Source organism: Schistocerca serialis, chromosome 8 (genome assembly GCF_023864345.2).
Source record: "Schistocerca serialis cubense isolate TAMUIC-IGC-003099 chromosome 8, iqSchSeri2.2, whole genome shotgun sequence".
NCBI lineage: Eukaryota > Metazoa > Arthropoda > Insecta > Orthoptera > Acrididae > Schistocerca > Schistocerca serialis.
Window position 1 is genome coordinate 183,531,229 of NC_064645.1, and position 20,357 is coordinate 183,551,585.

Genomic DNA, 20,357 nt, shown 5'->3' on the forward strand with positions numbered 1-20,357 from the left:
CAGTCATGGAGAGATTAAGAGGCTTTCACGGGATAAACTATCCTGGAGATCTGCATCAAATAAGTCTTGGATCTGAAAACCTTAGCAAAACAACATATTGTCTGTAATTGTTATCGTTAGTGGGGGAGACCAAGGTTAGTTGGTATAAGGGGCTAGTTGACACACAGTTTCTATATCCTGCCACTGTGGACCTGGAGTGCTGCCATCGCGCTAGAGGGAAGTGCATGTAAATGTGTACCACCCATCGTAAATTTAGTCTGCTTGGAAACGTCACGAAGAAAGGACCCCGATTTCATCATTGTTCTGACTGGTGAGTATGTTTTTTGATCTTAAATCTTCGATCTGGTGAACCTATAGGTCGATCTGAGGTGTTGCTGATGACGGTTTTGGGGAAAGCGGTTAACTCTGGATGCATGCATGTGTCATAATCTTTTATTTCTGATGTATGGATTTGTGTGATATCCATTTTGTTTTTGATGTCCCTGTGAGGCTAGTTTGCATTTTTAGGTATGTGGTCAGTTGGCGTAGCTGTCCCAACAAGTAACATCGAACAAGATCAACAAGAAATGCTCCAGAGTCTCAAAAGCCTTCTGCTAACCCTACAGATACGTTGAAATAAGTTTTGGTGAAGTACCATGCCCGATATTAGAAGATTTTCGAACACGATGGCAACGAGATTTGCGTGTCCACCATGGTCAAAAGGGGAATAACTGGAGGTGGCCACACAAGGGTGCTTCAGTATGGTACAATCAAAGAAAAATTGTGCGAAAATAGAAACACTTGTTCAAATAAACGAGCGTCCAACTCCTACATTCCTGGTTGACTTAAAACCACGCGTAGCTATAATTCTGTTTGAAAAACCACGCATAGCTATAATAATAACCAGAACATATTTTTCATTCGCTGATTATTCACACATTTAAGTTCATAGCATTGTTTATACATCTAAGTGGAATTTACTTTCATTCAAGCATTATTTCTTCGAGAAGAATTTATATTTTGAAGAACATATTCTTTGGAAAGGATCTTTCCTAAGTTTTGATAAAACAAAAAAATCTTCAGCTGTCGTTTATTTTGCACAATTCGCTACTACTTTCGGTCAATGATCATTATCCAGCATAGCTGGCATAAACTGCAGGAAAGTTATCCCACAATTCCAAAAAAGTAATTTCCTCTTGTAGGCCCACCATAGTACGTAAAAAAATCTCTCACACTAATAACTGTGTACGACAATTTTCGTCAAGAAGATTGCCCACACACTCAGTGTGTTAATAACTGTCGATGTGGACTTGCTTCTTGACACTCAGTGTGTAGTAGCTGTCGATGTAGACTTGCTTCTTGACGAAGATTATCGTACACAGTCATTATTGTGAGAAATTTTTACTTGCTATGGTGGGCTTAAAAGAGAAAATTACATTTGTTAAAATTATGGGATAACTTTCCTACCGTTTATGCTAGCTAAGCTTGATAATGGTTACTGGGCGAAACTACTACCGAATTGTGCAAAACAAAAGACAGCTGAAGGTTTCATCATGAATTTCGACAATTATTTGGCGGCTGAATATCCCCACCTGCAAACATACATAAAAGAAAGTCCTCGAAAATTGCTGTGTTCTCCCTAAATAGCCTTCTCCACATCAGGTTATACTAACTAACCTCTAGGGGTTAGTTGGCATAGTTGCAAGCTTTTAGGAAAAGTGTTTTTGGGGTTACCTAAATATGTATTTGACTAAATACGTATAATTAAAATCGTGTTTAATTTATAGGTCTTCCGTGTTTTTGCAGTCAAAAAGTTAAGCTATTCGCCCATACACTAGAATTTCTACAAGTGTTGTACAAAAAAAATAATAAAATCAAAAACCAAAACCCATGCCATCTAGGCCAGGTCCCCTACTTTTACAGCTATCCAACACATTACATAATACTGCGTTATTGCCTTTAGTCGCTTTAAATGATATTATTACTGTATCACACCTAATATTCTCGTCATTCCATACCTACAAACTCTCTTAAATGATTCGCTATACGCCTCTGGAAATTAAGAACATTCTCAGGTACGTCGTGGTACTTTCTATATTGCATAATTACATCTCTCATAGAAACCAGGAAGACGAAGCGCATCGAGGCCTGTTTCCTTTCCTCAATATGAAAAAATATATTGGTGGCAGTCATTTTCCGTTACTGCTGGTAAGTACATTTTACGAGGGGACTTTAGAAGTATAGTTGTGGCAAGCAAGGTAGCTTTTATTTAATGCTGCACTGTACTCCAAAGTGACAAAAGTACATGAGAGTTTTTCGGCATTAACACTAAATCCCTGAAACAATGGTCTCAACTTTCTAACACTTGTTCAGTTCCTCGATGATAGAAATCCCCTCCTTTGTCACGGAGCCATTCGAGAACCGCTGCATGAACGTCCCCGTTTTGGAAAATCTGCGATGACTGTGAATCAGTTCCTCGAGTTACTGGACATTGTCGCCTGTGATCGATGACGAACGCTTTGCTTGCCATTAGCGTTACGTTTGTGCGGCCTTGGTCAAATTGTTGGCACCGGTTCACTACAGGTGGATGCGACACTGAATCTGGTCATATACATCCTGAACTTCAAGGTGAATCTGCCAGAAATTTAGACGTTTTGCCTGCAAGACTCGTACTGTCCCGAGACCTTCAACAATGGACTACGTTTCCGTTTGCATTTCACTCGCGCACTGTGGTGCACCTGTTACCCATACCGCACCAGATCTGTGTCTGCAGAAAGCCCAGTAAATGCACTCTCTTCTGCCAATGCCGCACTTTTGTTGCGCAGTGTCTTAGCGTGTAATAATATATGTAACTTTCTTTCTGAACTCCCGTCGTACAATCATTTATAGGTGAGTTGTAGCGTATTTTTTTGAATTATTTCCATCCTGTGTTTCCACTATTGTAATAAATTCTCGGTTAATGTTAGATATCGATAAAAAATAAAAGCATTAGTAAATATACACAATTATAGCGTCTAAAAATAATAAAAATATATCAAAAATTATATATAACAGTATTACAAGAAATTTCGTCAAAGGTCATTTTTCAAACGTTATCCAGGACGTCTCGAGAACAAATAAATGTTCTTCTAATACAAAACCACCAGACCTTTCTACTACAGCAAAAATAAAGAATCAGAAGGTGCAACATTTAGCAACGCGACATCAAAGTATGCTGAAACTTGAGAAAAAAAATTATTGTTTGCATATTTACATCTTAATAGCTTCTCAAATAGGTGTAACTGCTGCATTTGGTTAGAAATGATAAAAAATAGTTTCTGTACGCGACTCCTAATGAGCAAGCAATATCCTTTGTTTGTGGAAATTTTTATTCTGTTGTGAAATGGTTGAAATATTGTCGCGATTGATTTTTCCGGAAATTTGACCTCATGTAGCAGAAGAATGGTCAACGACACAGCATTAAAATTTTAGGTCAGATGAGCACTGACAGTTATTGATGCGATCCCGATATCTCCTTCGGATTAGTTTCAGTTTTAAGCTGTCTTATTTGTAACCAAAACTGACATACACTGAGGTAATAAAGTCATGCGAAAGCGATACACACATATACGGATGGCGGTAGTATCGAGTACACAAGGTATAAAAAGGTAGTGCATTGGCATTGGCACATTTCGGAAATCAATAGGGAATTCGGTATTCCGAGATCCACAGTGTCAAGAGTGTGCCGAGAACACCAAATTTCGGGCTTACCTGTCACCACGGACGACGCAGTGACCGACGGCCTCCACCTAACGACCGGGAGCAGCGGCGTTTGCGTTGAGTTGTCAGTGCTAAGAGACAAGCAACACTGCATGAAATAACCGCTGAAATCAGTCTGGGACGTACGACGAACGTATCAGTTAGGAGAGTGCTGCGAAATTTGGCGTTAATGGACTACGGCAGCAGACGACCGACGCGAAGCACGAAATCGCTTGCAGCGTCTCTCCTGGGCTCGTGACCATATCGGTTGGACCCTAGACGACTAGGAAACCGTGGTCTGGTTGGATGAGTGCCGCTCTAAGTTGGCAAGAGGGGATGGTAGGGTTCGAATGTGACGCAGATCCGACGAAGCCATGGACCCAAGTTGTCAACAAGGCACTGTGCAAGCTGGTGGTGGCTCCATAATGGAGTGGGCTGACTCCTCTGGTCGAACTGAAACGACTGAGAATATTTGCAGCCATTTCCAAACAATGGTGGGATTTTTATGGATGACAATTAGCCATATCGCTGGGTCACAATTGTTCCCGATTGGTTTCAAGAACATTCTGGACAGTTCGAGAGCATAATTTGGCCACGAAGATCGCCCGGCATGAATCCCGTCGAACCTTTATGGGACATAAAAATTCTGCACCGGCAATACTTTCGGAATTACGGACGTCTGTAAAGGTAGTAATGCTCTATATTTCTACGGGGGACTCGCAACGACTTGCTGAGTCCATGCGACGTCGAATTGCTGTACTACGCCGGGCAAAAAGAAGTCCGACACGATATTAGGCGCCGGCCAGGGTGGCCGAGCGGTTCCAGGCGCTACAGTCTGGAACCGCTACGGTCGCAGGTTCGAATCCTGCTTCGGGCATGGATGTGTGTGATGTCCTTAGGTTAGTTGGGTTTAAGTAGTTCTAAGTTCTAGGGGACTGATGACCTCAGATGTTAAGTTCCATAGTGCTCAGAGCCATTTGAACCATTTGAACGATATTAGGAGACTGTTGTCACGTCGTGTAGAACTCAGACCATATTTTACTGCCCCATTCTGAAAGCCTTTGTAAAGTACGAATTTCTTGTATCTTAAGCTCAAATTTTGCTCAGCTGTTTTTTTTTATGGAGAACATCTATGCAGCATTTCATTCAAATTGACGATGGTCTGATGGACAGACTTTCCGTAAATTTGCCCACTTGATGCTGAAGAAGTGATTTACATTCGCTGACGAGATTCTGGAGAAACTCAAAAGAATGAAGAATGCTTTGCCTCAAGTCGCTGAAGGCTGACAAACTACTATGAAGAGGACACGACAGGCACAGAACGAAGTGGCGTAGTGGTTAGCACACTGAACTCTGATGCGGAACGACGACGGTTCAAACCCGCGTCCTACCACTCTGATTTAGGTTTCCCGTGATTTCCCTAAATCGCTTCAAGCAAATGCCGGGATCATTCCTTTGAAAGGCCACAGCCGATTTCCTTCCCCAATCCCTTCCTAATCCGATGGGACCGACGATGACCTCGCTGTTTGGTCCCCTCCCCCAAATCAACCAATCATGGCAGGCAGAACATAACGGAACTAGAATAATGAAAAGCAACCTGGCGAGACTTACGTGTAGCCGGCAAGCACGTTCATGAGGGTGGTCTTGCCCGCACCGGATGGGCCCATGATGGCAGTCAGCTGCCCGCTCCGGCACAGACCGCTCACTTCCTTGAGCAGCGCACGGCTCTCTGCAACACACCACAATAACTCTTTCATCTCACATCCAGCAAAACAGACTTATTTTCTACTAATTACTAGCTTAAAGCTGTAAATTATCATTACTTATTCTTGTTCGAAAAAATATGGGCATGGGGAGGGGGGAGGGGGGAGGGATGGGAGGACCAACTTGTATTCAGTTAAGGAAAAGGAACACGAGACTGGATGTTTGAAAATAATGGGACAAAGGATGCTAGGAGTTAGCAGGATTGCGTATATCTGTTTTGTTGCTTCGGAAAAGGACTTTGACAAAGCATGAGAAAAGGCTAGGGGCATAATGTATGAAATCTACGTAGTTTACCGACAAGTGCAGTCAAATGGTATTGCATCTTATGTCAGTAGTACGAAATAGAACGAGACATCAGCGATTCAGGTGTCAGAGATTGGAACATGGTATAAAGGCAGTAGGCCCTGTGCGGTGTTTACGTACGTGCCTTTACTGCAGATAGGACGCAGACACCATTCGTGACGGTGCGTGTTGTGTATGTAAACCACGACTGTGACAATGCCACGTGTAAAACAGTTATGTGATGAAAAAGCAAAAATGGGTGCTTACAAGGAAATGGACTCTCTAATCGTCAAATTGCCAAGAAGTTGAACGGTTCAAGAACAGTGATTGATAATTTCGTGAGCGCACGATATGGACAGAACTAAAAATATGGACAAAGTAGGAAAATATGTGAGACATAAAAAGATTTATTTTTCTTCAAAGCAACAGCCTCAAACAGTTATTCTTCTCAACTTGTTGCTGATTTATAGTTGTCTATAACTGACGTGTACGACAAATTTTGTCAGATGACGAACATCTTGCATTCAAGAAACGACAGCAGATCCTGCTCTAATACCCCGACGGCAACAGGCTAGACTGGAGTTTGCTGAAAAACGTATATCATGGACATCAGATTGGGGTAAGGTGGTCTTCAGAGATAAGAAAAAAATTGATTTAGATCCGCCGGATGAACAGTAGTTCAGTGTTATTGGTCTGATCTGAGAACAGAGCAGCAGGTAAGAATGAGCAAAAATTTTGATGGTGGAAGTGTTATGACTCGGGCAGCCTTCTGCGGTAAAGGTAAGTCACGCATTGCTTGGATGAACACTAGAATGAACACTGACATGTGCACTGAGGTGCTAGAGGCAGCATTAATTAGAATATAAGAGGTCCTAGGGGACGAAAGTATAATGTTTCAACAAGATAATGCATCTGTGTATCTTTCTGCTACAACGAAAAAGTGGTTTGAAGATAAAGATATCGAGATCTCGCCCTGGCCTGCACGTACCCCGGATTTAATTCCTGTGGAAAACCTTTGTGGAATACTTGCAAGGCTTGTTTATCGCAATGGAAGGCAATTTGAGGCCGTAAGTGAGCCGAAAAGATCGACACGAGAAGAGTGGGCGACAGTTTCACTGCAAGAACTACAAACCTTAAAAAAATCAATTTCGAAGAAATTTTTGGAGATAATTAGGAAGATCTGAGGTTGAACAAAGGACTAAAAAAAGTAATAACACACAGAACGGTGAGTGCCTTTATACCGATTTCCATCCAAGAAATGCAAACGCCTTATTTTGTTACTCGTGCTATGAAAGAAACTATGCAGTTCCCTCATGACTGTCGAAGTCTCATATGTGTCTACTACAGTCATAACAAGTTCGATACATGCATGCTTCAGAAATTTCGTGAAACCCTGCCTTTATACAGACTTCCACTACTATATTTAGAAAGATCAAAGCAATGAGAACCAACAGACATGAAGGTAAGACAAAATATCATTGGAAGGAAACACTTTGGAACAAGTAAAATCTGTTAGGTACTTACGATGTTTCATGAAATAAAATGAAAGTTGTGTGCAAGGGATACGAACTATGGGTGAACGGGATACGAACTATGGGTGAACGAGCTTTTGAAAAGGTGAAAGGATCGTTGACAACAAAAATAATTCCGATAGAATAGTGTTTTATCTGTAGTGTAGTACTGTATGGCAGTGAATCAGGAAAACTGAAATACACTGCCCCACAAACAAATAAAAAAAAAACAAAAAAATTAAAAAAAACAAAACAAGAAAACGAGTGGAGCACCCAGAAGGGGCGGAGAAAATTGACCGGTTGAGAGTAGCTGACGTTATTTCAATGATTACAAAATCGAAACAAACTTATAAAGAACTTGGTAGCATGAGCCCACTTATCAGTAGGACGTTACACCGTCTCTGGCCTGGATCCTTGCATTAAGTGATTGGGAAGGGTGTCATAAAGCCGTTGTATTCTCTCCTCAGGAAATCTGGCCCATAACTGTTGTAACTCATCTTCGATATTCCCAATACTGGCGCTGGGACAGAATTGACAATCAAACTGGTTCCACACATGTTTATTTTATGTATTTAGACGTCAAGTTCCGTTGGACCTAATTGAGCAGCAGCTCTCCAAGGTCATGGAACATGTCAGTACATGAAGTTACAACATAAAAGTAATAACATATAAAAACAAAATGTTTATGAACCCAGAAAAGTCAAGCCTTAAGTTGAAGTAAACGCAATCAACAATGCAACAAGAATCAGCTTAATTTTTCAAGGAACTCTTCGACAGAACAGGAGGAGTGACCCATGAGGAAACTCTTCAGTTTTGATTTGAAAGCGCGTGGATTACTGTTAAGATTTTTGAATTCTTGTGGTAGCTTATTGATATATATAGTGCACACTTTTCTGCCCAAGAGTTAAGGAAGGCCGATCGAAATGCAGGTTTGATATCTGCCGAGTATTAACTGAGTGAAAGCTGCTTATTCTTGGGAATAAGTTAATATTGTTAACAAGAAATGATAGTAAGGAATACGTATATTGAGAGGCCTGTGTCACAATACCCAGACTCGTGAACAGGGGTCGACAAGAGGTTCGTGAACTTACACCACTTATTGCCCGAACCGCCCGTTTCTGAGCCAAAAATATCCTTTTAGAATGGGAAGAGTTACCCCAAAATATAATACCACACGACATAAGCGAATGAAAATAAGCAAAGTAGACTAATTTTCGTGTCGAACGATCACTTACTTCAGATACCATTCGAACAGGAAAAATGGCAGCATTAAGTCTTTGAACAAGATCCTGGACGTGGGCTTTCCACGACAGTTTACTATCTATCTGAACACCTAGAAATTTGAACTGTTCAGTTCCACTAATCATATGCCTATTTTGTGAAATTAAAATGTCGGGTTTTGTTGAATAGTGTGATAGAAACTGTAAAAACTGAGTCTTACTGTGGTTTAGCGTTAGTTTATTTTCTACAAGCCGTGGACTTATGCCATGAACTGCACTATTTGAAACCGAGCCAATGTTGCACACAACATTCTTTACTACCAAGCGAGAGTCATAAACGAACAGAAATATTTTAGAGTTACTAATAATACTAGAGGGCATATCACTTATATAAATGGTGGTCTATCGAGGATGGATCAGCGTATCTTGGTGGCCACGGGAGTATCTCAGCATTATGCAGACAATGCATAGAGACATCTACCATGAATAAATGAGCATTGTCCTGTTGAAAAAGTAGCACCACGATACTGTCACGTGAGAGGTAAGACATGAGGACGCGGGATGTCCGTGGCATACCGTTGTGCTATCCGAGTACCCTCACTCACGACCAGCCGTCACCTGAATTCATGCCCGATGGCTGCCCACACCGTTCTCAAAAACAATGGAAGACTGCAACCTCCCTCCAGGTCACCGTCATATTCGCCGAGGATGGTCGTCTGGAGTAGTGCAGGTTCATTGCTGAACGTGATGCGACACCATTCGTTAGCAGTCCATGCTTCCTAGTCACGGCACCACATCAAACGCAGCCGTTGGGGTCGCAGGGCCAACGGCGTCTTACGCGTATGATGGCAATTCCCTAGTCCAATTGTTGCTAGTCGCCTACCAATGGTGTGGGATGGCACAAGATGTTGCAGGGAGTACGTTACTCTCGGATGACAGGCTCAGGTGTGAAGGATTTCTGATGTACACAATACGGCGGTCTTCCCTTGTGGCTGTAAGACGTGGTCGACTGGAACATAGACGATGAACATGTCTACCCTCACCTCCGCATGCAGTCGAGCGTCAGGCTACTGTTACAAACGAATGGCCCACAAATCTGGATATTGCACGACTGATCCAGCCGGTCAAATGGAGACTCACAATGAGGCCCTATTCAAACTCCGTCAAGTGGTGATAATGCTGCGTCACACGAGTACGCGACATCTCCATGTCCCTGACAGCGTTTATTCAACAAAAATGTGTGTGTGAAATCTTATGGGACTTAACTGCTAAGGTCATCAGTCCCGAAGCTTACACACTACTTAACCTAAATTATCCTAAGGACAAAAACACACACCCATGCCCGAGGGAGGACTCGAACCTCCGCAGGGCCCAGCCGCACAGTCCAGGACTGCAGCGCCTTGGACCTCTCGGCTAATCCCGCGAGGCCGTTTATTCAACATCTGGTGCTGTTCACGCCCTTATACGAGTATACCCTATCAGGTCTGATAAAGACACTAAATATGAAAGCACTAATGGGCGTTCTGCTTGTCACAGGTAATTTACATATCCGGCGATGTCGAGTTTGTGTGCGAAGTTACGTTGACATTTGACTACTTCAATTTCTTGTTTGGCAGTGTGGAAAGAGGAAAAATACTCCGGTAGTTTTGAAACGTGGTTGTCGAGAAAAATTCTTAGAGTGAAAAGCACCGACAGAACGACGAATGAAGAAGTACTTCTACAAACAGGAAAGGGAAAAAACAAGCGGAAATGATAAGAATGAGGAAAACATCTAAAATGGGACATAACTTCGAAGAAATTCTCTTCGATAAAGGGCTATCCAAGGAAAGGTCTCAAGGAAAAGAGGGAGAGGCGTAATAAGACATGTAAAACTAGATGAAGTTCAAAATAGTGAAGTTAGCAACAAATTAAGGAAAAAACAGAGGACAGGGGAAAGTGGAGAGCGACGCAAGGCGGGTACACCAAAGGCAAAAGATCTTGTACGATATCCCAAAAACATAAATACAGGGTGCCTCACAAGAACTAGGAATTATTTCAGGAAGCAACTGTAGAGACAACGACAAGCTAAGAAATCCCATGCAAACAGGTGGCGAATTTTCTGTGGCTGTGGGGTTACAGTTACCCAGGGACTGGACAAAAGTATGGGAACATCATGGTACTGAAACAGAGGATGACAGATTAAAGGCCGAAATACTAAATGTCTTTTTCCAAAGCTGTTTCACATAGGAAGACCGCGTTGTAGTTCCTTCTCTTGATTGTCGCACAGATGACAAAATGGTAGATATCGAAATAGATGACAGAGGGATAAAAAAACAATTAAAATCGCTCAAAAGAGGAAAGGCTTCTGGACCTGATGGGATACCAGTTCGATTTTACACAGAGTACACGAAGGAAATTGCCCCCCTTCTTGCAGCGGTGTACCGTAGGTCTCTAGAAGAGCGTAGCGTTCCAAAGGATTGGAAAAGGGCACAGATCATCCCTGTTTTCAAGAAGGGACGTCGAACAGATGTGCAGAACTATAGACCTACATCTCTAACGTAGATCTAACGTGTAGAATTTTGGAACACGTATTATGTTTGGGTATAATGACTTTTCTGGAAAACAGCAATCTACTCTGTAGGAACCAGAATGGTTTCGAAAAAGACGATCGTGTGAAACCCAGCTCGCGCTATTCGTCCACGAGTCTCAGAGGGCCATACACGGGTTCCCAGGTAGATGCCGTGTTTCTTGACTTCAGCAAGGCGTTTCATACAGTTCCCCACAGTCGTTTAATGAACAAACTAAGAGCATGTGTCCTGAATGAGATTTTCACTCTGCAGCGGAGTGTGCGCTGATATGAAACTTCCTAGCAGATTAAAACTGTGTGCCCGACCGAGACTCGAACTCGGGACCTTTGCGAAGAGCATTTGCCCGCGAAAGGCAAAGGTCCCGAGTTCGAGTCTCGGTCGGGCACACAGTTTTAATCTGCTAGGAAGTTTCATAAGAGCATGTGGACTATCAGACCAATTGTGTGATTGGATTGAAGAGTTTCTAGATAACAGAACGCAGCATGTCATTCTCAGTGGAGAAGTCTTCCGAAGTAAGAGTGATTTCAGGTGTGCTACAGGGGAGTGTCATAGGACCGTTGCTATTTACAATATACATAAATGACCTTGTGGACGACATTGGAAGTTCACTGAGGCTTTTTGCGGATGATGCTGTGGAATATCGAGAGGTTGTAACAATGGAAAATTGTACTGAAATGCAGGAGGATCTGCAGCGAATTGACGCATGGTGCAGGGAATGGCAATTGAATCTCAATGTAGACAAGTGTAATGTGCTGCCAATACATAGAAAGAAAGATCTTTTATCATTTAGCTACAATATAGCAGGTAAGCAACTGGAAGAAGTTAATTCCATAAATTATCTGGGAGTAGGCATTAGGAGTGATTTAAAGTGGAATGACCACATAAAATCAATCGTCGGTAAAGCAGATGCCAGACAGATTCATTCGAAGAATCCTAAGGAAATGCAATCGGAAAACAAAGGAAGTAGGTTAAAGTACACTTGTTCGGCCACTGCTTGAATACTGCTCACCGGTGTGAGATCCGTACCAGATAGGGTTGATAGAAGAGATAGAGAAGATCCAACGGAGAGCAGCGCGCTTCGTTACAGGGACATTTAGTAATCGCGAAAGCGTTACGGAGATGATAGATAAACTCCAGTGGAAGACTCTGCAAAAGAGACGCTCAGTAGCTCGGTACGGGCTTTTGTTGAAGTTCCGAGAACATACCTTCACCTAGCAGTCAAGCAGTATATTGCTCCCTCCTACGTATATATCGCGAAGAGACCATGAGGATAAAATCAGAGAGATTAGAGCCCACACAGAGGCATACCGACAATCTTTCTTTCAGATTAAAACTGTGTGCCCGACCGAGACTCGAACTCGGGACCTTTGCCTTTCGCGGGCAAGTGCTCTACCATATGAGCTACCGAAGCACGACTCACGTCCGGTACCCACAGCTTTACATCTGCCAGTATCTCGTCTCCTACCTTCCAAACTCAGATGGTAGAGCACTTGCCCGCGAAAGGCAAAGGTCCCGAGTTCGAGTCTCGGTCGGGCACACAGTTTTAATCTGCCAGGAAGTTTCATATCAGCGCACACTCCGCTGCAGAGTGAATGTCTCATTCTGGAATCTTTCTTTCCACGAACAATACGAGACTGGAATACAAGGGAGAACCGATAGAGGTGCTCAAGGAACCCTCCGCCACAGACCGTCGGGTGGCTTGCGGAGTATGGATGTAGATGTAGAAAACACTACGGTATAGGAAACCCATTGACGTTCAAAATAACTTCCAATCGTCTCGGAATGGATAAATACAGGTCCTCTACGGTTTTCGCTGGAATCGTATACCACTGTTACTGCAAAATAGTGGGAAGTTCAGTTAAGGATGACGGTGGTGGGTAGCTATCACACAGCCTTCTCCCCAAGGTAGACCACAAAGGCTCAACAATACTGAGATCTGATGATTGTGGTGACCAGGGGAGATGCAAAAATTCATCCTCGTCCTCACAAAAGCAGTCCTGGACGATGCCAGCTGCCTGAACAGTGACCCTGTTGTCTTGGATCGTAGCATCTCCATTGGCGAAAAAACATTGTTCCATGTCACATAGTCATTGGCAGTAACGTGACCTTGTAGAGTAACAGAGGCGGCCCACGTAATACCACAATAAGGCTACCCAAATCATCAGCGAAGTTCTACCATGTTTCACACTTCGGGCGTAAACTCAAGAAGCTCGAAACAGTGTGCTGTTGTTTTTCGTAACAATCCTCTTCAATGACTGACTGACACGATCACTCAAAACAAACTTTCATCCGCTTTGTGACACAGACATGATATTTTTCCGGTTTCGTCTATCCACTACTTAAAATTATTTTAGTTTTGTGACAGTTCTGTGTCCCCACAGGTATCAATTATTCTACGGGAATAAATCGAGTGCGCCATGCGTTTGTGAATTATGTAAACCTAGTTGTGTGCGTCTATTCGTATTTTAATTGTTTCTGTGTTGTGCACCTGACGCGCACATAGAGAGCCAAGGCGGCATTTGCCTAGATACGGGAGGAAACCATCTAAAAGCACTCTGGCCGAACGGAGTAGAGGGAGAACTACCTGTTTCTGAAACCAGCCCAATACTCTTTAAGCTACACAGTTAGGCCACGCTTTGAATGTTACACATAAAACAAACGCCGAGAAACTGCTCACCTACTGTGCCAGTTTACTAAGGCAAAAACACAATAATAATTTACATCAGTTTCAATAATATTATCAACAAATTTCATATAATTTTTCAGCTTTCTTTCCACAACAAAATCTTTTCGGAAGTTGTCTTAATGTAGTTTGCTGAGAGAATTACCAGACATAAAGGTTTTATTTATCGTCTTCGATGTCACCCATTCCAGGGGACAAAAATTTGAAGGGGTCAAATAAGAGAATCTAGGTGACCAGATCAAAGCTGTGTGCTGGAGCACAGACTCGTACCAGAACTTTGTCTTTTAGCTGTAATATACGAGTACAGTAGAGTAAATAACAAATACCATTTTCCTTTATGGTAATCCAGTAGTACCGCGAACACACCGAAAGCACAGTACAGTAAATAACAAATACCATTTTCCTTTATGGTAATCCAGTAGTATCTTGAACACACCGAAAGCACTTATCGTTCTGAACACCTTTTGCGTTTGGGGTGTAAAGTTAATGACGCTACGTCCATAACATGTATATATGAGTTTTAAGCCAATCACAACAGGAGAAAAAAATATGTACGTAAACTGCTTGGCAACTGCTAAGGAACAGATACGTTGCTGGATAAGAATAATCAAAGTTAATGATGGACGACATGAAACATAGTATATACGTAATAAAGGGGATGGTATATTTATAACAAAAGATAGTACAGATTTCACTACATGGGAAAGTAGGATAACAGACATAACTAACGTTCATGTTTCACAAGGTCAGACTCCCAACGCAAATGTCGATATCGGGCCCACAGTGAGGAACAGGCCCTCCTCCGGCACTAGCACACATTTTACACCTGTTATTCGTGCTGCTGAGAAGTATTCGAGGGATAATGTCGTACTTCTCTATCAAGGCGGTTTTCAGTTCTTGCACGGCTCAGGAGGGGGTGTTTGTTGTGGAACACGTCAGCCAAGAACATTCCAGGCATTCTCTATAAGGTTTATGTCCGGGGAGTACGCAGGCCATTCCATACCTTGACTACCTTCATTTTCCAGTGTGTCCGACATCTAGCGGTCTTGGATGAGCGGGAGTTATCGTCCATAAACAGAAATTAGGGACCTACCGCATCCCTGAACAGACGGATACGATCCAGACCAATCTCCCTGCAATACCGGTGTGCTGTAATGGTGCCTCGCTCAAAGATACGCGGCTGTTTTCGGCCCTGTGCATAGTGCTGCCCACACTATAAAGCCTACGCCATATCGATGATGGTCACGAACGTTCCGTGGTGTGTAACGTGCTCTGCTCTCTCTCACACTAACACTGTGGACCACTGTTGCTGACCCCAAACAACAGGCTCCCTAACATTTAACAGGCTTCCGAGCATACAAAACCAGCCTGATTCAATCGCCGCAGAATCGTACTGATAGAGATACGTGTAACAGTAGCGGTTGCGATGTCTGCAACAATTTGTCTAGGGGTGACGTACCTGTTACTTTTCGCTACTGGGGCTGTATCGATCCTTTTGGAGTGTGGTGGTCTATCTACGACCGCTGGCATGCTTCCGCATAACATTTCAACTTTCAGCTGCCTTCTTTAATCGCGCGATGACACTTTTGGACACATCCGTTACTGTGGCCACAGTAGTGACGTTTTGACCCGCTTCGAGCCGTCCAACTGCTGGTCCACGATCGTAAGCACTCAAATGATGTCTTACAAACATGTTGCCGTTCCACACGGAATGTCGCATTAACCGATTCCACAACATCCTTCGTCAATCACCGTTTTGCCTGAGCTGACGACTGCATGCAGAGTGTTCATGCACAAACTTCTCTATAGCTAACACTTTCAGTCCTCTACATATCCTTTTACTACACTGGTCGGTTGTTCGAGGTGGCAATTGTTCCTTAGCCAGTGTCAGTTGTTCCTTACGAAATGTCAAGTAGTGTATATACTATCGGTCCGATAAGTGACAACTGAGAGTTTTACTTTTTTGTAGAAAAGTGCCTATTATCAATCCTAATTGTAATACGAGTTTTGTGTTTATTTGCTCCCGTGTCTTTAAGAATCTGCAGTATTAGCAATTAGATGTCCTCAGACCTCACAGCGCTAATTCTGAACAATTCTGAAAGCTTCAACCGCACTTCTGACGCCATTTCACTACACGTGACGGAATCTAAAGGCGGTGACTCATATCTGACCGCAACTTCCAGTGTAAATAAAAATTTCCGCAAACCATCCTCTCTCCGCTGCAGCAGTAAGCCATATAGGTATCGGTTTTAAAAACCAGGCACAATCTCATAAACAGAAACTGCTTCTAAATACCTCATTTTAGGAGCTCCGCATCTTCGAATCTCTACCCTTAAAATTTACATCTTAGTACTCAATTATTAATAAATGAGTCGTCTGGACTACTCAGATTGCAGCTTTATAACATATTGGCCGGAAAAATTCCAGAGTTACTTTTAGAAATAGGGCAAGGGATCTGTAATTCATCGCTACGTCATATTTCGTCCATCTCATTTTTCTATTCTGCTGAGTGCGGCAGCCGGCTGATAATTTGCAGAAACGCTAGCAAAAGTTTCATTAATGACCGGAGCCGGTGGTAGGCAACTGTTGTGGTTTCTTTGTTTATAAGATCAAGTTTTTTTTTCGCCCTACACAGTCAAGTAGAATCTATCGATGGGTTCCATTTCTATTTCAGTCTCTATGTTCGTAATTCTAGAGTTTCTTTCAATAAAATATTTGCTGTAGTCTGTATTATAACATTCTGACATGACATTGCCATCTTAATATCATACTAGAAACGAAATCAGGAATAATTCCAAAGATATAAGTAGGTACTAAAATTTCCAAACAGAAAAAATATGTTTTGATGTCAAGGGTGTGTGGACCAACAGTGTCACAACTGCCAACAAAGGATGTTTCGTAGTGTGTCCAAGCACTTGATCGCCACAAAAGAATACGACTTCCGAGGTGAAGAGAAACAAATCAGTCTTTCGACATTTGCAACTGGCAGCAGTTGTGAAACAAAAAACAAAAAGAAAGCAACAAATGGGAAGGACTGCAGCTACTGGAAACAAAGAAGTACTCCTATGTTTCTGAGCACTGAAAGCAGTCAGGGAAAACTCATGACAGTCTCTCTTCGAGGAGAAAGGATCTTAAGATTGAGTCACAGTGAGTCACAAGATAGCGTTCCCAACGTGTCGATTCATGATCGAGATTGTGCAAGGAGGATGTGGGCTGTCATTTGTGGGATATGTCATTGCCACAAAATAGCCTAGAAGAAAAATGCATTAAATGCACCAATCGTTTCGAACGACGTCATGAGTTCTGTACATCTATGTTTCAAACGAGCCAGTTCCTCCGCGACTGTTGTACTAATCGGCGACGTTGGTGCTTTTGCGGTAGCTCTTTTATCCAAGGATTGAAATCAGTGTTATTGCATTTTCGTAAAAAGATAGTACTACGTTCAAAAATGGCTCTGAGCACTATGGGACTTAACATCTATGGTCATCAGTCCCCTAGAACTTAGAACTACTTAAACCTAACTAACCTAAGGACAGCACACAACACCCAGTCATCACGAGGCAGAGAAAATCCCTGACTCCGCCGGGAATCGAACCCTGGAACCCGGCCGTGGGAAGCGAGAACGCTACCGCACGACCACGAGCTGCGGACTAGTATTAAGTATCTTATGTGAACTTAACACTTCATGTTCTCATCATCCATCATAGTGAATGGTGGGAACGCACCCACATGCAGTAATAACAATAAATAAAATAGCCTCAGGGTTCAGTTGTGATTTTAAAAGTTTTATTCTATGATCGTTTTCGAGAATTCAAGTCTAATCTTCAGATGTACCTTAGTACACATCTAATCAACGTTACATATTAATTTCTAAGACCGCAGAAGGATGTCAACCACCCTAGTGTGGTGCAGGGGCGCGTTCCACAGTGTTGCGGACATGAAGTGTGTTCACTTGTCTTCCGTTTGACAACCTGTTGCCATCTGCAGAATTATGGTGAAAATCGTTTTGATATGTACTAAGAAACATCTGAAGATGAGAACTGAAGTCTCGAAATTTTTCACAGAATAAAGCTTATTAAATCATAACGGCATCCGGAGGTTATTTTATTTAGTATAATAATACTTCATGTTTCATGCTCCTTTTGAAAGATTTAGGGAGGAGAAACATGTAACAAGTTTATTGAGACTGTCAACTAGGAGGTATGCGATCTGTTGTAATTTTTTATTTATGTTACGCATTGAAAACTCGTGAAGTACATATCGCAAATGAAATCTTCTTTCTTTGGATTAATTACTACTTTCGCCTAACAGTCTAGCCACGTTCAAATCATAAAACATCCTCATTAGTGTTAGTGTCACTAAGGCTTCACACCTCGTTAAATTTTTCTTAAAATGACAACATCCAAACATGACATAGTTACAAACAGGTTTTTATCGTTCGTGCTCAATGTAATTGAACAAGGCTCATAAAACAAAAGCGTTATGCCGTTAAAATTTGATAACTGACACAGTCAGGTGATGTAAATATTGAATCTGTCAGCCGAAACTAGTAACCCATTCGAATAAAGAAGATTTCACGTGCGATTTTGATTTCATAGGTTTTCCAGCCCTAACATAAAAAATATGCAACACTTAGTAAGACAATGAATGATTTAGTTTATAACATCACTTCCTTCTTGTATGGCCTAACGACTTTGTAATTGTGGTTACAATAGATTTTGATGATGTTTCAAAACAATCATATAATTTACACAGTGAATGCCCGTAAAATTAACTACGTTCTATGAACATAAGCAAAATCAAGAGGAATGAGGGTGGAGTGTTCCATGTCCTCTTCCTTTAGCACGGGATTTGTTCTTCAAATATGAAAGTACTTTTAGGCGCTAAGGAGCAAAGTTGCGCAGTGGTTAGCACACTGGACTAGCGTTCGGGAGGACTACAGTTCAAATCCCCGTCCAATTATCCAGGTATAGGTTTTCCGTGATTTCCCTAAATCACTCTAGGGCAGTGCCAGGATGACTTCTTTGAAAGGACACGGCCTATTTCCTTCCCCATCATTTCTTAATCCGAGCTTGTGCTCTGTCTCTAATGACCGCGCAGTCTACGGGACGTTAAACTCTAATCTTACTTCTTTCCTTTCTCCTAGCCTCTGAAAATGCCATTTATACAATTATAACAGTATTGGAGCAGACTGATTTGAAAGATCTACTTTTTACTTGACTCCATTACGAATAAAATAAAGATAACACTTGCTCCGACACAAATAAAATGAAGATAACACTTGCTCGTGTCTATGAATATTTTCAATTACGGAAAAATTCGGAACCTGTTGTCCCCCCTCCCCCTCCGTGACTCGTGACCAGAAGTGCTGAAACATCGTGTGGAACGATGCCACTTTTTTTCTCTCAAACGAGGCACTAATTGACAGTGAGATACTACTGATTATGATTTATTATGGCTTATGATAAGAAAGTAGCCTCCTGAATTACTATTTTTCCTCGAAACTGCATTTATGAACATTATTAAGGAGCTCAGTTTTTTCACAGCGACTCTTCGTTTCTTTATTGGTTGCTATTACTGTTTAACACTCCATTGACAGTGAGTTCTTTACTGACAAGATGTAATATCTATGTCAGACAAACACAGGCACACGCATACATACTCAAACACACACACACACACACACACACACACACACAATCTCTTCTTGTAGTTTTTCACTCGTGCGAAGCAAACACATTGAAATATGATGCGTCCTGAAATATTAGCGATTAGCTGGGTCACTAACAAAGCGAGACGGATATAGCAGCACGCGCCAAAGCAGGCCAGTGCTTCAGCGAGTATCGTGGGTGTGTTTGCTTTTCTTTCTGCCTTTGCAGGCCAAGGCCGCCGTCAGAAAAACGCGTACCTCCCGCCACGGCGCGAGACGTCGGCCTCCAGTGCAGCGTTGCGGCCATTTCTGGATGCTACAGGCTATTCCTCCAGTCCCACTATGCAGTGTGCTCTGCTCTTCATCAGCTTCTGTTCTCGGGGCATTCTAAGGGCTACTATGGCCCTCCCTCGGTGCAGCCGGCCGGTGTGGCCGAGCGGTTCTAGGCGCTTCAGTCTGGAACCGCGCGACCGCTACGGTCGCAGGTTCGAATCCTGCCAGGGGCATGGATGTGTGTGATGTCCTTAGGTTAGTTAGGTTTAAGTAGTTCTAAGTTCTAGGGGACTGATGACCTCAGATGTTAAGTCCCATAGTGCTCAGAGCCATTTGAACCATTTGAACCTTCCTCGGTGCATTCATCTACAGAGCTTAGGTGGCAATCATGTCCTTGTTTTTCACCAAGTATTACTTCCGATAAGAAATTTTTTTACCAGATTAGCACATTATGCAAGCTGTTCATGAAGATCCGCTATCGTTTCAAAAAATCATAGCTTGGGAACGTGACGTGTTGTAACACGGTTAGCAGCTCTCGAAGTTTTTTGTCCGTTGTCCTCGGTTGAAGTACAAAGCAAGAAGGGAGGAGATGGGTAGTGGAAGAGGCGATGAGGATGAGGTGGACAGAGAAAAGGGAAGGAGGAGAAGGAGGTGGTGGACATAGAGCAGATGGGGAAGACGCTGAACAGA

The 20,357-nt window shown here is 42.5% G+C and overlaps 1 protein-coding gene across 1 annotated transcript in view; it reads right to left on the reverse strand.

Annotated features, from left to right (window-relative positions):
- The window catches only part of LOC126416619 (ATP-binding cassette sub-family G member 1-like), a 345,855-nt gene that overhangs the window by 157,018 nt on the left and 168,480 nt on the right, over positions 1–20,357 (reverse strand). Inside the window, exon 2 of the mRNA XM_050084375.1 lies at positions 5,329–5,446. Coding sequence (XP_049940332.1) covers positions 5,329–5,446 — 118 coding nt within the window. The remainder of the gene's footprint in view (positions 1–5,328; positions 5,447–20,357) is intronic.